The following is a 21,166-nucleotide window of genomic DNA, read 5'->3' on the forward strand; positions in this document are numbered from 1 at the left end:
AGGTAGGATTTAAACCAAGATAAAACCGTACCTTTGAGACCAACAACATGTTCCAATCTTGATAGAAGAATGTTGTGGTTAACCGTGTCAAAAGCAGCAGACAGGTCAAGTAAAACTACGACCACAGAATATCCAGAATCTACAGTTAAAAGAAGATCATTAAAAACTCTAAGTAAGGCTGTCTCTGTGCTGGGGCGAGGTTTCAAACCAGACTGAAACTTGTCATTAATACCATTTGCATCTAAAAAGGCCTGAAGTTGTTTTAGAACTACCTTTTCCAATATTTTGGAAATAAAAGGGAGTTTGGAGATCGACCTGTAGTTGGTGAGACCAATTAGGTCAAGATTTTTCTTTTTCATAATAGGTTGCACAACAGCATGCTTAAAGACAGACGGTACACAACCTGATGACAATGATGCATTCAGCAGAGATAAGATACAAGGACCAATAACATGTAAAGCTTCCTTAAAGAAACGAGAAGGAAGAATATCATGCGGGGAACCAGAGATTTTTAGATGATCAATTATATGTTTTAAAGCAGAATAAGACACTGGCTCAAACTGTTGAAGGACAGTCAAGCATTCAGAAGCTGGAACTGGGTCTAAAACTGATGATGGATGAGATGGATGAGAAGCCCTTAGAGCTGAGATTTGTTCAGAGTAATACTTTAAGAATTTATTACAAAGAGCAGGGGAGGCATCCCTTTAAGTGGTAGTGCAAGGGTTTATCACAGAATTAAAAGTATTAAAAAGTGCTCGGGGGTTGTGGCTATTAGTCATAATAATACTAGACAAAAAGGCAGATTTGGCAGCTTTAACAGACTTTTGATACTTAGATAGTGAATATGTGGGACACTTTACCAAGAGGCCTGAAAAATGCATCATGACTCTTTTTCCATGTTGGACAAAAAACAAGAAGGAGCCTGAAGCGCTCTGTTTGAGGCCCATGCAGCATCAGAGCAAACAGAAGGAGCTGTTGGAGACAGGGCACTGGAATGATGGTGCTGTCATTTGGGAAAAACGGAAAGTTTAAAATAGATCCACTGCATTTTCCTGTTGAAAGGAGCCAGCTGAGGTGTTGGAGCACCTAAATGCCACCTGATACCTCCCTGAGGAAGTACTCCACGTGCATCCAACTGGGAGGAGTTGAAGAGACAGATGCACCTTCCTTCTGCTCTTTAGGAAGTGGCCAGTGTGAAAGAGAAAGACCAACTACTCAGAGAAAAAAGTAAATAAACGGAACACTGACCATCCATCGTCTCCGATTCCCATCAACAGGACTGAATATTTAATGCTACATTTTTGGCCTTCATGAAAACACTGTGCATGTTTACAGCCTGCTGCAACAAACACATTTGACTGTGCCTGACAGGATGGTCACTTAACATTTCCTTGTGCAATAATGCAATAACCTGGAGACATCAGGTGCAGCATCCTTAACGTGAATGTGAAAGCAGCTGGCGCTGCTGCGTTTGCGCCGCAGAGGGTCCACTGGTGACGTAATCTGCGCCGCTTCCACGTTTTGCCCGATGAGGGAGGGGGAGAGAGGGAGGCCCTGCCGCTGTGTCTCCAGTACAGCAGTTGCACACCGCGCTGTTGCGGGAGTGTTTTGCCGTTTCTGCGGGGCTTCCTTCGGCGGTACAAACAGACATTTGTGCCGTAACAGTGATTCCACCGCAGTGCAGCCGGACAGCAGCACAGGTAGGAGGCGGGCTCACCGTGCCGATCCTCGCTAATAACAGCTTTGCTGCTTTAATCATTAATAATGAATCGTTTACAGGACATTGTGCCGCTATGAGCTGATCATAGGCGCACCTGCTGCTTTGCACTGACTACTGGAAATAGCGCATCGTCCTTCTGCGTCTTTGTTTTGTAACCAGGAGGTCTGCAATCAGAGAACAAGCTCTTCGAGCAAAGTGCACTCAATTGTACTGCACGTGAAAACAGATTTAGCAGCTTTGCATGTTCAGCGACTTGTTCCAGCTCATCTCACGGATGGAGCCGGAGCTCAGGGATGCAGTGAACACCTGCAGACAGTCACCGGTCTGTGTTGTGGTCAAATACGTGTTAGCACCTGGAGTCTGATAACATCATGTGAAATATACTTTTATCATCAGGACTGTGTAAAACTCCCAATTTCTTTATATTTAATTGGGAAAATGTGGATACAGTGATTTACTGAAACATGTGCCAACACATAATGCAGCATATAAAGCAAAAAGTGAGTTTGTACAGTTTGAACCATATTAGCGGCTCATAGAAGTTTCTAGGCTTCTTAAACCATATTAACAGATGTGTCTGCCTTTTGTTCTGTTCTCTGTCGAGATGATCCCACATCGTTTCCACTGTGTGGGGTTTTTCAGTCCATGCATGCTATGAAAGCTGTTCCCAGTAAGAACCTTTCAAGAGGGCAGATTAAAAGTGGACAGTACGTTTCCTGCATTCATCATTCCATCACACATTTAGACCAGATCTCCAGCACAACTGGCTAAAATGCAGCGCCAAACCATGATGAAGCCTCCACCGTGTTTTACACTTGGCTCTTAGGCACTCACTGGTGTATTTGTATACTCGAGATGTGAACCAAACATTTGACATTTGGATTCATCATTCCAGTTTTTGTGTAAAAATTAATTCTCTTTCTCAAGAATGGTGTCTTGACAGCCACTCTTCCAGTTCAGAGGCTTTAAATAATACAAAAGTGAAAATGGTCAGGTACAAGGTTGGACTGCCATGACTGAAAAAGGCCAATGTCAAAGTCAAACTCTGAAAAAGGCCTGAAGAACTGTTGCTGAGCAAGTCTGTCTCTTTAGAAGTCAAATATAAAGAAGTCAGAGATGGTAGGAACAGCAACAGCACAGCAGAATGTTTGAATTGACATTTCAATGACAAATGTAACTTACTTGGAATAAAGAGTTTTTACTGCATTATCTAAACGACTAAATCGAAAAAGGACTTTTTAGGAACACTCGAGAAAATTACGTAATCTGATGTGGGCATGGCAGCACAACAGCATTTCAGTTACAGTCATTTGTGCCAACTTCCAGAGAAGAGCACTCCAAAAAAAGTTCACTTTAAACGAAACAAAAGTGCCAATTTGTGCAGTAATATGAGACCAAAGGAATTCATATTTCATGTTGAATACACTGATCTGAGATACTGTGCATGCATGTCGTCAGATTTATTTGTTGTTGTTTTAACTAAACGGCATGCATCAACCGTGTGTGTGTGCAGAATGGCGTCCCTCTCTGAGCAGCTGCAGGATGTGCGGAGTCAGGCTGAAGTGTGTCTGTATTCTGGGGGCAGAGTGGTGGATCTGCGGGCTGGGGTAGTGGCCATGGCTAATCTGCCCTTACCACCCTGCTCTAAATACCACCACATTGCTGCAGAAACGATGGTCATAGAGAACAGCTTTGGCAGAAACAGGAAGGAGGTGAGAAAGATCAACTGCATGTTTATTAGTCCCATCTGGAAATATGTCTAACCTCAATCCAGACTGAGACCAAGATTTTCAGGATTTGGCTACATCTCACACTCTGTTGTTTGGATCGTGACTTGATCCAAAGAATAGCAGGTAGACAACACAATGAATGAAAAAGAATGTAATCAAGATGTTGCAATGGCCCAGGCCTCAGCCTGATTGATATGCTGTGGTGGGAGCTTAATAAAAGTTTTGAAAACCTCAGCGAAGGTTGAGGGGGCCAGAGTTCCCCCGACATGCTGTGAGAGCCTGATAAAGGCATGTACTTCAAATGATTGCTTTCAAAGAGGTTTATACTAAATCATCAGGTTTACTTCTTCACAAGGCCAGAGTCCCAAAAATGAACGTGTCAAAGGTGTCCTGAGATTGTCTATGATTGTGTGATCCTGTTGGTTTAATGATGCTCCAGCTCAGGAGCTGAGAGACATACAGACAGCTGAGTTTATGACCTGAACACTCTGAACACTCGACAAAGGCTTCTGGTTTTGACTTCTACTACTCCTATAGCACTTATGTAGCAAAACTGTCCGAGTGACGACGCTCAGTAGTGGTGACGCTGAGTACTGCAACGGCTTCCTACGTGAGTATAAATGTGACTGCGGCGGGTACACCGCCCCCCCACACACAGGCAGTTACAAATGTGATGTAAGGGTCGACAGGAAGATAGATGTTTGAATGTGTTCAGTGTTGTAGTATGTCACACCACTACAACCGAAACAGTGTGGGTTCAGCTTAACTGTATTCTTCTATGACTGGATGTGTAAAGCACTTTGGGGACGAGTAAAGCGCTGTACAAATACAGGCCACGTTTCAGATTAAAATTGATGCTAAAATGTGTCTGCTTCCTTTGCAGACTCTTGGATCTCTTCAGCGCTTATCTACAGCGCTTAACATCCTCGAAAAGTATGGCTGTAATCTGACAAATCCCAACAGGCCAAAGTACTGGAGGACTGTAAAACACAACAACCCAGTGTTCAGGGCCACAGTTGATGCTATCCAGGTAATGATAAAGTATTATCACTCACTGTCCCTCTTCCCCTCTGTTTTTCTGTTCCTTCATCTTTCTTTCTCCCTTTCCTATCCCGTCTGTAATAACTGAAAATAAAATAAATAATAAAAACAAAGGCTGATCAAATGGACCCAAACGGCAAGGCTGTGCTGATCCACTTTGCAAAGTAAATCCGTTGGGTATCTTTGTTGGCTTTCAGACATTAATTCTGACGGCTAAGAAAGCAAACGGGACAGGGAAAAAAAAAAAGGAAAGGAATGAAGGGAAAGAATACAAAGAGCTCATTGGCTGTCAGGCTGCTGTGTGAGACAGATACAGACATTTTTACCCCTCACATGTAAAAGGCTGACGGGGTGGCGAACGGTGTGGTTTCCCGAGTTTGTGAATTAGTTTCAAATCAATACCATCAACAACAAGGTTGAATTACAATGGCCTCAGTTGCCAGGTTGAAAGGTCAGAGGTCAAGTTTTACTGAAAAGAGGAGTGAAAATTGGCTGTGGTGAAAAGCTGACAGATCGGTGGAGTAGTCCAGGGAGCATGTGAGAATTAGATGCAAACAATGAAGTGGGAAAGTGGCAAAGAGGCAAAACAACATAAAATGTTGATTATTATGTGACCGACAAAGCTTTAGCTTCACTCGATGACAGGAAACTTGAATGGATGCAACAAGAAACTTGACAAAGTAGAGCACACACTCTCGGAGGGTCAAATAAGCGAGTATGAGACATATGAGTTACTCCAAAAGGAGAACGAAGAGTTAAGAGAAAATCTCCACAGATCAGCAAATAAACACAAACACAAGGAAGCAATTTCAACAATGACCAAGGAGATGAGAGTAATGAGCTTCTGAGGGCTGCAGGTGCACATTTTTCCTGCTAAGACATCAAAAGCCAGCCTTTACCTCTCCTAGTTTCTTGTTGGTGTGTGTGGAGGAGGTGGGTGGACCCACCCACACTGAAAGTCCACCACCACCAAAGATGATGGCAAAACAAGCATTTTTTTAAGGTACAAAACCTCGTCAGCAGGCGCAGTTCCTTCCCCAATCACAGATTAATGGCAGCATCTCTTTCCTTCACCCTCCATCTGTCCTTACTCTTCTTCAATGTAGTGACAGTTCCCGTGCCAACAGACTGCTATGCTAGCTGTAATCACTCAGCACGCTGTTCAGCTGTGTGTGTCTTAGTGTTCAAAATAATTTATGTTTCTATTATAATTGTGTGATGTTTGCCCGGTTGAGACTAATTAGTTGTGGACTCCTCTTTCTCTTGTTTTAATGTTTATGATTGATGTGATCATAGCTCTGTGTGAAAATGCCCGGTCCTACTGATGCAGACTAGTAGGAAGTGACAGAAATGTTCCAGTTACCGCTGCTGGTACTAACCACTAACATTTCATTACCTTCTACCCTGTCTGTTATATTCCCAGGGAGGACGCGCTGTACTCTGTCTCTATGGTTACTCTAATCAGCAGCCAGATGGACTCAGTTTCCCTGATGATGTTACAGATCCTGATGTGGGCAGAGTTGCTGCGGTAACTCTGGAAGTGATGAGCCTGAGAATGGAACTAGAAATGCTTATCAAGGTTTGTGTAAACTTTCTGTATGCGTATTACTAGTTGTCCCTGTGCCGACGTGAGTTTGCTGCAGAACCAAAGAGAGTTTTAAAAGGTTGGCTTTGACCAGATCTGTCAGTTCAATGTAGATCAGGTCATCCAGTAATTGGAAGGTTAGCGTTTCGATTACTGGCTGCTCCAGTGCCAGCAGACATGTTAGCCCAAGCATCGACAATCCATTCGCAAATTGTGGCGTAACTCGCCCGGCGCTGCCTTCCACTCTTAGTGAAACGGTGGTCTCCATCGGTCATCCATCACTCCCACGCCGCTGGCAGCCTTACTTTGAACGGCCGGTTCACACCGATGTCCAGCGGTTGGAGTTCCTTGGTCAGGCCTCCTGAATAACAGCAAGCTCACAGTTCATTTGCTTCACTTGTTTTTTCACATCGGCTGTGAGATGCATAGAGTCATTGATCAACAGCGATGGTGATGTGTGGAAAAGACCACCTGGTCTCCTTACATACACCTCCCTCAGCCACTCTGTCATCATTTCCTCATCCATCCAGCCCTTTTCATTTGCCTTAATGATGATTCCTGCTGGAAACTTCTCTTTAGGCAAAGTCTTTCTCTTAAAAATCACCATAGGCGGCAGTTTCTGTCCATTAGCATGGCAGCCAAGCACAACAGTAAAAGAAGACCATTGTGCGTATCGCTACCGTGCTGGTCCCCTGCTTCTCCACAGTGTGACTCACCGTCGAAAGTGAGCGGCACCTCGTCCATGTTTGTGATGTGGCTGGGCTGGATGTGTTTGGCGGCGATGTGTTTGCTGCAGTAGGAGCGGAAGATGGCCAGCTTTTCCTTATAATCGGCTGGAAGTTGCTGCGCTACCGTAGTCCTGGTCTGGATGGAGAAATGGCACCGTTTCATAAAACGAAAGCACCAAGACGGACCTCCTTGGAAATGTTCAATGTTCATCTCTTCAGCTAGTGAAACTGCTTTTAGCTGAATGGTGACCGTCGAAACGCTTCTCCCGCTCGTTCTTTGCTCGATGATCCACCGCTCGAGTCTTTCCTCCAACTCGGGCCACCTCGCCTTATGTCCGCGGAAACCAGAGGTGTGGACTCGAGTCACATGACTTGGACTCGAGTCAGACTCGAGTCATTAATTTTATGACTTTAGACTTGACTTGAAAAAATGTTCTAAGACTTGTGACTTGACTTGGACTTTTACACCAATGACTTGGGACTTGAATTGGACTTGAACCGGTTTACTTGAAAAGACTTGATATTTTACCCCAAATATAAAATTTAACATGCATATTATATAGAGATTGAAAATGTGACGTCATTCACGGGTAGAACCGCAAAGGATTCTGGGAACTCGTGGCAAGCGGTACTAGCGCACGCAGGCTTTCAATTAAAATCAGTTATACAGCGATAAAAAGAAACACAAAAATGTCAAGAAGCTGTTGTATCATTAACTGCAATAGCCGGTCGCATGACAGCCACGGGAAGCCGACGGGTAAAGAGATCGGTTGTTATCGGATTACGTCGTTGAAGAGAAATTGTTCAGCCATGTTTCCGAAGTAACAAAGACGCGACGGATGGCCTGGATTGCAGCCATTCAAAGATCAAATATAACGTCCCAGAACACTCCAGCTCACAGGTTAGTCTGCTCCAAGCATTTACACGAAGGTCAGTCTGCTGTTGTAGTTAATGCGTCATTTTCATAACATAATTGGTGATATAGGTTACAAGCAAGTCTGGCGCTGAACAGAAATTGCCGCGCTATGCTCCTTTATTTATTGTGCATAAATAGTGAATTGTCCTGACACAATATTGTGTTTCGCTTCTGTTATTATGGTACATTGACAAAAACATATACTTTTATTCACAGGATAAAACAGGTTTTTTGTATCACTAATTGCCCAGTACGATTACAGCATACAATATTATTGTCACTGCTACATTTCTGTGATGGGTACCAGAAATTATTTCCACTACTAATTAATTACCGTTGAGCTCAAAGGTCCTATTAATAAACGGTTAACGAATGTGTATTTATGAAGACGATTTGTGAGACTGGTAAACTTATGATACGTACGATGGTCTTTCGTTCTACACGGTGCATTTCAAGGTCCTGCACCCATCCGTCGGTAAACTGTACCTGGGCTTGTTGCAGTGACCTGAAGTTACTAAACTTCATGAGTGTATGCGCTCACTCCAAGAACCGTATGATTATAAATATGCATATAAATATGCTACGATGAGATAGCTGACTTCATCTAACTAGCAAATGTTGTCCAGGCTACGTTGGTGATACAGTTTTTTTTAATGTGTATGATATTTTTGTCATGCGATTTTAAAGCCGGTCCTACAACCGCATCCAAGAATAACATGCAGCGTATCTCAGAACTGTCGGTGAAAATTATTCTTGGAGCTAGGTTTAATTGAGCTGCATTTTAAAGAGGTGCAATTTCACAATTTGTGTATATTTTCTACGTTCACTATTTTGTCATGTGTTGAGAAAAACACAGATTTTAAAATTACATGGTCTAATATTTACATTTAGCATAACTGCAACATTATTTTTTCGTTTTGTTTTTTAAAGACTCGAAAGGACTTGAAATTCAAAGTTTCAGACTTGTGACTTGACTCGGACTTTTACACCAGTGACTTGAGACTCGACTCTGACTTGCCTGACATTACTTGAGACTTGACTTGAGACTTGAGGATAAAGACTTGAGACTTACTTGAGACTTGCAAAACAATGACTTGGTCCCACCTCTGGCGGAAACTCAGCTGCGTTTTCTTGACCTGTCGGAGCTTGTTTTCTAGCTTCCTCCACTTGTGAACCATCGATTCATTAATCTTAAATTTTCTCGCGGCTGCTCGATTTCCATGTTCCTCCGCGTAGCTGATGGCCTTCAGTTTAAACAGTGCTTCATAAGCGTGTCTATTTTCCATTTTCAGGGTTGTTAAAACAACGAGGTTCTGCATAACGCACATACCTGTTCTTTTATATACAATCAACGCCCACACTTCCCCCTTTAGCGTTCTCATGGTGTTCTCTACTACGTCCTCCTTACAACAACAACACACAGGGTGCACTGCACTATAGGGCGCACCGCACTTTTTGAAGAAAATCTAAGACTTTTATGTGCGCCTTATAGTCGTGAAAATACGGTATATATCATGTTTAACCTGAGTAGCGAAAGACGGCAGTGGGTTTGAAAACGATTTGCCGGGAGTCCGGTGTTCTCACGGCTCTAGTGAGCCTAGCCCCCGGCTAGCTATCGAGCTAGTGGGTAACAGACGTCTCTGAAAACGTCGGAGCACTTTTGAAAGTATGCGGTGTCCTGATAAACTGAGCAGATATTTGCGGTTTACACAGCTACATTCTCACCTGAAAATATGTTAAATGTTTATTTTGTGACCCAGAAAGAATAATAAGAGTAATATTAAAACTAACTAGCTGCCGCCATTGTTGGAAACTGAGCTGGGCTGCGCTATGAATTCTGGGACACAGCTTCTTCTTCTTCTTCGGGGTTTAACGGCAGCTGGCATCCTTGTACATGCAGTGCTGCCATCTTCTGTTTCAGTCCGTTATTACACTCTTAACTACTGCTACTTATTCCTGCGTCTTTCAGGATCTTACAAAAGCTTCAAACGATGCGTCGACTATTAAATCAGTCGTCGACAATCATCGTGACTATTCGACTAATCGTGGCAGCCCTAGTTTATATGTAACAAAGTCTCTTGTTGCATTTTCTTGTTTTTGGTCAGTGTGAACTCTTTTGCTTTTTCCCTGAGGAAACAGTGAGTGTTCCTAAATATCGGGAAAAGTTGAATGTTGTATATGAATCTGTACTGGGTTTATAATAGGAAAACCTTTATAAATTCTACATTTATAAAACATTTATAAATTCTACATTTATAAAACATTTATAAATTCTGCATTAATTGCATGTAAAGTGAAGTATTTTAAGCCCTTTTTCCCAATTTTTTTCAAACCTCATACTCCACATGTGTAATAAGGGGGCCAATAATGGATCATAGAATCATGCTTACGTATCAAGTTTCTATGTGGATAAATAGTTTGTGGTGGTCAACAAATTCTAATGCAGTCAAATATTGTCATTGTGATAGAAAGTGGAAAAACTATGTTCATTATTTGAGGTAACAACAACAAAAACAAATTCCAGTTTTCATGTCCTGCAAGAATAATAATGTCACAAGACACTGAATAGAACTCAAACCAATGCCACTGCCAGCACTCTCCAAAATCACTCCATCATCAAAACCCTAAATCCTGGAAAGCAAGTCTTGTTCTGATGTTAAGTGATGCGTGACATATTCAAAGAGCTTTTTGATCTCGTACTGAGCTACTCCCACAAAAATATCATGCATTATATCAAATAAGTCGGAATTACAAACATTGAAATACTTAAGTGTGAATGTTTTTTCAAACCATATAAAAACTTGGGTTTTCCTGGAGAGACTGGCAATGCATTTCAAACACATCTTTTCCACGAAGGATCATCCTCACTGTATACGGTTTAAGAATCACTCTTCTCAATTAAACAAAGGCAACAGAAATGACGGCTCCTGAATGACTCGTTTAAGCCAAGACGTTTGTGTATCCCTAGATTATCTCCAGTGATTTGTGAGATTGTACCATAGAACTGCTCCCCAGATAATGGAAGACTTAGCCCTTAGCTGTCCAGTGTTTATATCATTGATCAATGGTTCCAGTATAACATAAAAACCGTACTTGTGGAGATCTCACCTCTGAAAAAGTGATCCCAAATGAATGTTATTCAAAACCAAATTAAATTTTGGAGGCAAGTGTCTTACAGCAGAATAAACTCGGCCAATTTTGTGAATTCCACGTCTGGAGCCGAGGGGATTGGCTCTTTCAAATGTTCAACTCTTAAATGTGAAGTTGACTTCTGACTGTTGGGATACAGACACATGAAACAGGTCACATACTTTTCACTCACTGCAGGGCTCGCAAAATTTCAAAATCCCTGGTAGCCTTTCGGGCAGGCACTCTTCAGCTTTTGGTAGCCAAAATAAATTTAAGTAGCCCGAATTTAAAAAAAAGAGCAATTTTTTAATTGGTGTTTTGTTTCCTTTACAATGTTATACATTAAAGCAGCGGTCCCCAACCCCTGGGCCTCGGACCGGTACCGGTCCGTGAGTCGTTTGGTACCGGGCCGCGAGAGTTGAGGCTCAGGTGTGAAATGTATAGTTTTCAGGGTTTTTATCGGTTTTCAGCGTTATTTTGTTATCGTTTTTATCGTTAACTCGGTTTTCCTGGGTCTTTTCACGTCTGTTATGAATAAATCTTCTTTTTTCGGTACTGGTACTAGTTTTATTTTGTTGTATTTATCCACGACACCTTAAAGGCCGGTCCATGAAAATATTGTCGGGCATAAACCGGTCCGTGGCGCAAAAAAGGTTGGGGACCGCTGCATTAAAGTATAATATTGTAAAGGAAACAAAACATCAATCAAAAAAAAGTTAAAACACAAATTACAACAACTGTATAAAAATTACAATCATCAACTCAAATACTTGGTTGTAATTGAACAGAAATTTCTATGAACTTGTAAGAACTGTAGAACATGAATCAGTCTGTGTTTATTGTTTATTGTTTATTGTTAGTAGTTTAGTTTTTGGCAATTGTTTTTTGTTCTGGGAAAGATACTGCAGACTGAGCAATAATGCATTTCTTGCATTTCTCATGGGCTCTGATGGGGTCTTTCTTAAAATGACTGGTCCCAGTAACAAAGGCGCTTGTCGACTCAGAAATGGAGGGAAACTCATGACACACCTGGCAGAACATCATGTTATTTAGCTCATCATATTCCAACCACAGAAATTCTTTTGTCCATGGAACAAAAAAAACTGCGCTTTCTTTTTGCCTCATTGTCTGATTTGTCATAAGTTTTCTGTTTTGTGATCAGCTTTTCTTTGCTGTCCCGTCTTCACCCTGACCTGTCTCATTTGGCTCTGCAGAACTAAAATACCTTCATAAATTCATCTGCTTTTACACACGTACTTACATAACAGTAAGCGATTCTCTGCGAAATGAACCTCTATGACATGTTTAAGCTTGCTGCAGGAGATTTCACTTGTCACGTTTGAATAGTAATCTAACGATTGGTAAGACGATGCCAGAGGAATTGGTGCGCAATTGATCTGTCACTCACCAATCAGTGCTGCCGCTCTCTATATGTAGCCGCTAAACTGGTGGACCTAAATCTTCACCACCACGTCTGTATACATACAAGCAGAAAGGGGAGTGAGTGGGTCAGCGCTCAGAGCACAGAAACTTAGCTGGCTTCAAACACACCATTTATTTTCAGGACACAGTCAGAGCCCCGAATACAAGCTAAAATCCCCGTATACAATAAAAATAGTGTTTGCAACCTGCTAAAAACCCTGCCGGCAGGAATGATTAAACACTAAAAACACAAAGCTAAATGAATGTTTTTCCCTATGCTAAAAACTCCCCCCAGGGTCCTAATTCTCACAGTCCAGCAACACGCGGGCAAATTCTCCTGAGCTGAAAGAGACAGGAGAGGAACTCCTCTTCCGGGATGGGGAATCTCGCCAGCAGAAGACCAGGGAGGAGGCTCCTATCTCCACCTGACTGTGCGCAATCGTGCAGTCCAGCCACTCTCCACCTCCTCGCACGGCCTCCCTCGTAGCTCCGCCCTGAAACAACAGACACGGGCCAGCAACGTTGTCGGCGCAGCCGCTGTTACCCTTCCCCGGCAAAGCTACGCCTAGCACCCAACAGTGGGAAAGCGATACTCACAGATGCAGGCAGAGGCGTACCCCTGCCCTACTGTGGATTTCACGCGTCGCCTCCCACGGTCGCTATTCTGTCCGTCGGGACTGGATCGCCGGGTTATGCTGGCCGATCGCCGAATGTCTCGTGGCGCCCCACAGTCAGGCCGGAGGTCCTTCTGTTCATATGCTGGTTTGCACACGTTTTGTTTCCAGCTCTTCACTTTTCGTGTGTCTCTCTTTCAGTCTTTGCGCTCACTATCTCCCTTAAGTCAGTTTGGCGGCTGAAAGGCCACCTCAGGGAACGCCCCAACCTCACAGGTGCCTACAATTGTCCGCTTAATCCACAGTGGAATAAAAAAAGCATATTGTTCAATCAACACTAAACACACACTATAAATATGGGGATAAAATCATGCAATAGGAATATCAATAAACAAACATGCAATATCACTAAGATTTAACTAAGCAAATAGGTATGAGCCTCTTACTTGAAAATTACTGCGTGGGTGATTATCTTTCAGTGTCAAGGTCTGCGGAGGCAGACCGTGCGGAAAGGTGTGTGGTGGACCCAGGTGCGAACACAAACGAGGATGCAGGAGTGGATTCCAACCAAAACGAGCCTTTTATTATGGCTGAAAACTCATGGAAAAGAACAACAAAGTAACTGAGGGAAAACCTGAACATAGACTGGGAAACTATGACTCTAAATGAGATTTAGACTGCAAAATACAAACTATGGCTGGGATACTATGACAAGGGGTAGGGGAGATAACACAGACGACGCGAGACAGACTGTATGAAACACAGAGACTAAATACACATGAGGGATGATCAGGGGAAGTGGCCACACATGGGAACACAGCTGACACACATGAACTTAACGACAGGACAGAAGGAGTGAAACTGAATACACTGACCGTGAATACAGACTTTCAAAGTAAAACAGGAAACATGGAGATTAGACAAGACACATGAACCGGGGAGACGTAGTACAGGGGAGATGACATAACCACACGAAGGGCAAGGGAGACTTAATACACGGGTAGTATGTACAAATGGCTGGACTGCCTTAGTGACCCTAAACAAAGAATAAACATCAAAATAGGCTAAAACACAAAACACTGGGTCGCACGACCCAGGACCATGACATTCAGTTGGCAACAAGTTATTTAACCCTAACTGATGCAATGAGTTGCTTCTCATTTCATAAACAACTATGTGGAAAGACACATCTTGTGGTCGTGGAAGAGATGATTGTGTGTTTAAAAAGGGTCAATCATTGGCATGCATCAAGCATAGAAAGCATCTAAGGAGATTGCAGAAACTACTAAAATTGGGTTAAGAACTGTCCAACGCATTATAAAAAAGTGGAAGGATAGTGGGGACCCATCGTCTTAGAAGAAGAAATGTGGCCGGAAAAAAATCCTGAATGATCATGATCACTTACACGTTGAAGTCAAATCAAAGAAAAAAACAACACTAGAACTCAGGGCTATGATTAATAGTGAAAGTAAGAACATTTCCACGCGCACAATGCAAAGGGAACTCAAGGGATTGGGACTGAACAGCTGTGTAGCTGTAGGAAAAGTACTAATCAGTGAGGCAAACCGGAAAAAAAGGCTTCCCTTTGCTAGGGGGCATAAAGGTTGGACTCTGGAGCAATGGAAGAAGGTCATATGGTCTGATGAGTCCAGATTTACCTTGTTTCAGAGTGATGGACACATCAGGGTAAGAAGAGAGGCAGATGAAGTGATGCACCCATCATGCCTGGTGCCTACTGTACAAGCCTGTGGGGGCAGTGCTATGATCGGGGCTGGTTGGTCAGGTCGAGGTTCACCAACAGTATGTGGTAAATGGCCTGTATTTATATAGCGCTTTACTAGTCCCTAAGGACCCCAAAGCGCTTTACACTACGTCCAGTCATCCACCCATTCACCCACCCATCCACACACTGGTGATGGCAGCTACATTGTAGCCACAGCCACCCTGGGGCGCACTGACAGAGGCGAGGCTGCTGGACACTAGCGCCACCGGGCCGTCTGACCACCACCAGTAGGCAACGGGTGAAGTGTCTTGCCCAAGGACACAACGACCGAGACTGTCCAAGCTGGGGCTCGAACCGGCAACCTTCCGATTACAATACGAACTCCCAGCTCTTGAGCCACGATGTGCTCCAAAACAGGTCAGCTGACTACCTGAATATACTGACTATACTATACTTGTCATGGTCCTGGGTCGGTGACCCAGCGCTTTTAGTTATCATTTTCTAGTTTATGATGATGATGATTATTATTGTTTGAGTTCTGTGTGTTATATTTGGTCTGCCTTTGAGTCTGTCTCTGTCTATGGTGTCACCCCATCTGTTTGTGAATCTGTCTGTTTAGTTCAATGTCTTGCCTGGTTCCATGTGTCTGAGTTTCCTGTTTTATTGTGAAGGTTTGTGTCATATGTGAGTGTGCTCAGTTACGTTTCCCCTGCCTCGTCAGCTGTGATTTCTCCCAGGTGTGTTCCCCTTCTGTCTCTCATCCCTTGATTACTGCCGTCTGTGTATTTAAGCCCTGTGTTTCTCTGTGTCAGTGTCGCGTCGTACCCTCAACTAGCTGTGTGTTCTGCTTCTATGTCCCTAGTGTTTGGTCTCCTGCTCCAGTTTAGTGTTTCTTTCCAGTGTTTCAGTCCTTGGTTCCTCTGTTCTGACTTTTGGTTTTCTTTTGGTGAGTTTAGTTTGTACGAGGTTTTTCCCAGCAATAAAGCTGCGCCTTAAGTTTCACTTCCGTGTCTGAGTTCTGCATTTTGGGTCCACCACTCCTGCTTGCCTGCCACACAGCGATTCATGACAATACTCTTTCCTGATGGCACGGGCATATTCCAAGATGACAATGCCAGGATTCATCGGGCTCAAATTGTGAAAGATGGTTCTGGGAGCATGAGACATTATTTTCACACATGGATTGGCCACCACAGAATCCAGACCTTTACCCCATTGAGAATCTTTGGGATGTGCTGGAGAAGGCTTTCAGACTCTATCATCCTCAAAGCAAAGCAGTTCTTGGTGAAAAATTATAGATGGAAATAAATCTTGTAACAGTGCAGAAGCTTATGGAGACAATGCCATAGCGAATGCGTGCCGTAATCACAGCTAAAGACGATCCAACGAAATATTAGAGTTTGTGACCTTTTTTTGGTGGTGACAGTGTATATAGCTATGAAGATGATGTAACAAATTATTATAACCACCTTAATATTTGAATTACCTTATAAAAGAGCAGAAGTATATCCATCAATCTTGGCATCACATTTCCCAGCAACAGCAAGGAGGCTATTCTGTGGTCACTGGCTCATGACTAAGAGTGACGTGATTAACTGGAAACTCTTGTTATAGTTGTGCCAAAAGTCAGTTCAATCTTTCAGAGATGCACAAATCAAACAAATTAAATTGAGGGGAAAAAACAGTGTTCTCATTTCCTATTAATCATATAGTAAAAATCATGAATGAAGCAACCCAGAATTATGGCAAACGCTTCAAAACAAAAAAAGAAACATAACTTAGTTGTTGACTCATCACCATCACTTCCTGGAGGACTTTATACTGACTGCATCAAGTGAAGCAACTCTGTGGATGAAATGAACCGCTCAACTCCTTTTATGATGTTTGGTTTGAGGAACACGAGTCAATTATGATGCAGCATGGAGAGTGGCTCGTCATCAGATAGGAGAATGACTGTTCCATCTTTGGGAGAGATATATTAACAGGACATACTTTCAAATGTCAAGCTATTGCAAATATATATATATATGTATATATGTGTGTGTGTGTGTGTGTGTGTGTGTGTGTGTGTGTGTGTGTGTGTGTGTGTGTGTGTGTGTGACACATAATTAATTTTTTCATTAATTATGACTTGTTTGGTTTGATCTCAGGAGGCTCATCCCCATCCTGAATTCTATGAGAGAATCATTCCTACACTCAGACACAAGGTGAGTCTCTTCTCTTACATTTAAGTGGTTAAACTGGTGGCTCTCAAACTGCAGGAAATAAAACCGGTGTCATCAAAAAGAGCTCGCTACTGTGCTGACCACAGTTACGCTGAAATGAAGCTTAATCATTCGGATTCAAGCAAGCAGTGATCAAAAATTATATATGCCAAGAAAGCACGAGGCATGTCATTTGGAGCAGGTCATGACTGGGATCATACCATTATGTGAAAGAAGGAAGGTGTCAGGCTAGTGCTGTGTGTGGGCAGGATGTGGACTCACTCTTTGTTAGAAGTAAACTTTACAAAAAACAAATGAAGAACCTCAAACACAAACTAAAACTAACTAGACTCAGGAAACTAGAACTAGGAAGCATAGACTAGGAGAGCAGAACTGGGAACTAGAACTTCACCAGAACATGGAGGACGTTGACGATGTGGCACAGACAGAGAGAACCACATGGTTTAAATACAGACGGACAACAAGAGGATGGGGAACAGGTGATAACACAGCAGGTACAAATCAAAGCTAACGAGACACAGGAATCAACGCAGACTCAACTCAAGACACGTAAGACTAACGCAAAGACATCAGACATGGCAACAGGGAGGAAACACAGACGTGGGACCAGGGCAGGCACAGAGACACAGAACCAAAGGCGCTCAAAATACAAAACAGAAACCAAACCCTAAGAACAAGAAAGCCTTAAGAATTAACCTGAAACATAAGATAATAATAATCAAAACCACTGAGTCAACAGACTCAGGACTAAGATAGAAGGAAGGCAAAAGCCGTGATGATCCACTTGGGAAAAAACATTTTTCGGGCATTTTTCTTGGCCTTCACACAATATTTCTGATTGCTATAGATCATACATATATACAGCACAGGCACTCTCACAACTCTTAAAGCTGATGCACGGTCATTAGCTAAGAAGCTGTTTTCTAGCTTTTCACTGTAACTCCTTTAGTTACCCTGATCTCCTTGCTCAGCTTGTTTCTGGACCTCTGGTTTCTGGTCGTCCCCCCCCCCCCCCCCCCCCCTGGTTGCAGCTTCAGAAACACTCCAGGCTGTGTAGGCGTAGCAGGCTTGTAATTCCTCCTCGGTCCAGTCCTTACTACTTTAACCTCCGGTTTAGAAGTTTTTCCATTTGTCTGTATGTAGGTATGAGGTGTTTTAAAGAGGAATAAACTGGAGGAGAGGCTGCTCGTGACCTTTTAGTTAAGATTGTGCTGACCTACGCCACACTGTGCACTCCCTATAGAATAGATGACCCTCTATAAACATGATGACTTTCCATACTGGGAGCGCTTCATGCTGTGATAAGGAACCAACTACTTCTTTTTAATCTCTTGAACTCCTCACATTTGCTAATACATCACTATATAACTTCCATAAACCACTTTCTCACATTAAAATAATAATAATCACAGTAGAGTAGTCACCAACAACAATAAGCACACCTCAGAGACCCTCTGCTCCCACACACATTAAACCCACCCTGTCTCCATCCACTAATGTTGAAATTACTTCCTGCAATTTCAACTTGCACTTCTTAATGTCATGCTTTTTATATACATTCTATCTATCCTTTGGTCTTTTGGGGGTCCTTTCCGAGAGGCCTGGGAGCTTGAGGGTCCTGAGCAGTATCTTTGCTGTTAATGGACTGTGCTCTTGTGGACAGAGATCTCAGATGTTGTTCCTGGGATCTGCTGGAGCCACTCGCCTGGCTTCAGGTGCATCTCTTTACTTTATCCCATCCCCACTAAACTGTTTAAATCTGTATTTCATCGTTTAATAAATCACTTATTTACTTAACCCCTGTGTTGTCCTTTTGTCCCTGAGGACCACAAGTGTATGGAAATCAGGAGGACATTGTGAGGGTTAAGGAAATGGGACCAAATGAAGCAGAAAAACCGAGATTAAACAGTTATCTCCATAAAACAAACAGTCCAAAGACCACTGGATGACATCACAGTGGCTTCATCCATCTTTTACATACTAAACAAATTCACGTGTGGTGAATGTAACCCTCATAATGTCCTCCCGATTTCCTTACACCTCAGGGACAAAAATGTCCCAAGGACAACACAAGGGTTAAATTCAATTCTTGATGTAACAGGGAGCCATCGAAGAGAAGCCAGTATGGGTGAAATATGCTCCCTCTTTGTCTGTGAAGGTTCTCAGTCATCCAGGTCATTGTAGTCAAAGGAGCTTGCAAAGAAAAGCGTCTGGACTTCTTTAAGTTGCTTGAAGACGTTTCACCTCTCATCCGAGAAGCTTCTTCAGTTCTAAGGTCAAATGGTGGAGAGTCCCAGATATAAACCTAGTGGGAGTTTCCCCCCACAGAGGGACAAAAGGACCCCCTGATGATCCTCTAATCGCCTGAGCCAAGGTGTGTAACTGGGTGTGGGTCCCAATCAGCCAGAGTTTCGGGTGTGTTCATTATGAAACCTGGCCCCACCTTATCATGCGAATTCCTGAGGTCAGATGGCCCAGGATGTGAGTGGGCGTTAAGGCGTCTGGGAAGGGATCTCAAAACTGGATTATAGATGGCAGAGAGTTGGTGTCGTAAACCCCGCCTCTGTTCAAAGATGGTCGCTCACAGTGGACATAGATGGCTTCTTTCACTCTTCTTTCAAACCATCTGTCCTCTCTGTCCAAAATGGATTGAGGGCCACCACTCTACCTACTGAGCTATCCCTGCCCTGTGCTGATTAAAGAAAGCAGTCCTACATATTTGTTTAATGTTCACATTGAAGGACATATCCTGGTCAAAACTACTCCAGGATTCCTCACAGTGTTACTAGAATCCAAGTTAATGCCATCCTGATTAGACACCATATTTGTCAGATTTTTAAGGCGTGGCTGTAACTCAGGAGGTAGATCAGGTCATCTACTAATCCTAAGGTTGGTACCTTACTAATCAAAACTAAAATTTCTGTAGTAGAAAATAGAAACAGGAAGGTTTCTGTTATTTTACTGTTTATTGCTTAATTACTTTGTGTAGTATGCATGGCTATAAGGGAAGTTTGTATCAGTAGGAAAAGCTGTAAGACTTGTGAAAAGTCCAAAATGTATGCCTGCGCTTGCTTGTGGTGAGCAGCAGCTCAAACAAGAATTGTAAACGGCTTCATGAACACATTGAAGTCGGAGTACTTAGATACTAGGACACTGAGCCATGGCTCTGTGGTACATGCACACATTTCTGCATCTCTGCCAATCAAAGACACTTTGTATGTAGTTTATGTAATATTGAATACTGAACTGTAAATTTTGATTTTTTTCACGGAAGCAATTTTTATTCAGTGTTTTCATAAAAGCCTTGTTTTGATGCATTTCATACTAGTAGGGAGAACACACAGGAGGTTTAAGGCCCGGCAACTTTGAAACCTTTTTGTCCTCCACGGTGGAAATAAAAACATGTATTACTTAAGCCAGCTCCTAATTTTATAAATTCTGCACTCAGCTTTGTAGTCTCCAGTATCATTGAAATGCGGCCAGATGCTGCTCATTTTTCCCTGAGATGCTTGCATTCAAATCCCTCTCCCATGTCTCTCGGCGTACCCAGCCTGTACCGTTACACTTGCTGTCTCCAGGACGTCTGCCCACCTTCCTTCTTTCACATTGTGGTATGATCCCACTCAGTCTTTTTAATGTGATTGGCCACATTGTGTGCTCATGAAAATGAAGTCTGACCCCGGCTACATAGATTCTCAGCAGGGCTGAAGATTCGGATGCCATATACCAACAGGCCATTAATAATTGACATTTGAAATTATTGAAATGATATAATATAATTATTCGGGCTGGGTGTAATTGTACTGTGGGTCGATGTGGCTATACGTTTGTCTAACAGGACAAGCACAGAGATGAGTCCTCTGTCAGATTAGTCATTAGTTTCACTCTTGCCTTTAAATGCTGACTTACACTCTTCAAATAAACCTTCAAATAAACTTTACCAATATTTTGACTGACTTGGGTATGTTGAACCTTAATACCTGCTCCTGTAACCAGGTTTTGATCAATTGTTAATTTTTTACAAATGGAAACAGAGTGACCTAATGTTTATAGTCCACAATTAATAATTATTTTGCTCTTTTGTGGTTTTGAAACAGTTGGCTTTTTTGGCTTTCTCAAGTGGAGATTTTCAGCTTCGATAGTGTTCGATATGAGAATTAGCATTAGAATTAGCCAGGGCAGGGACTTGCTGCCCCAAATGAGAGAGTTTAGGCATCTTGGGGTCTTGTCTGTGAAGGTTCTCAGTCATCCAGGTCATTGTGGTATGTTGGAAAGAAAAGCGTCTGGACTTCTTTAAGTTTCTTGAAGATGTTTCACCTCTCATCGAGAAGCT

General features: G+C 42.7%; 1 protein-coding gene across 3 annotated transcripts in view; it reads left to right on the forward strand.

The window, feature by feature from the left end:
* Positions 1-1,488: 1,488 nt before the first annotated feature.
* The window catches only part of rnf31 (ring finger protein 31), a 56,144-nt gene continuing 36,466 nt past the window's right edge, over positions 1,489-21,166 (forward strand). The window contains exons 1-5 of one of the 3 annotated variants that reach the window (XR_013903216.1): positions 1,489-1,700; positions 3,234-3,432; positions 4,334-4,480; positions 5,915-6,070; positions 16,759-16,815. Coding sequence is in view for 2 of the 3 variants with exons in the window: in XM_026150332.2 (XP_026006117.1) it covers positions 3,235-3,432; positions 4,334-4,480; positions 5,915-6,070; positions 16,759-16,815 (558 nt within the window). In the remaining variant the exon portion in view is untranslated. Of the gene's footprint in view, positions 1,701-3,233; positions 3,433-4,333; positions 4,481-5,914; positions 6,071-16,758; positions 16,816-18,433; positions 18,549-21,166 lie in introns of those variants that run through there. The other 2 variants (XM_026150332.2, XM_080292727.1) reach the window with 2 other exon arrangements.

The sequence above is a fragment of the Astatotilapia calliptera genome, chromosome 18, assembly GCF_964374335.1.
Source record: "Astatotilapia calliptera chromosome 18, fAstCal68.1, whole genome shotgun sequence".
Classification (NCBI taxonomy): Eukaryota; Metazoa; Chordata; class Actinopteri; order Cichliformes; family Cichlidae; genus Astatotilapia; species Astatotilapia calliptera.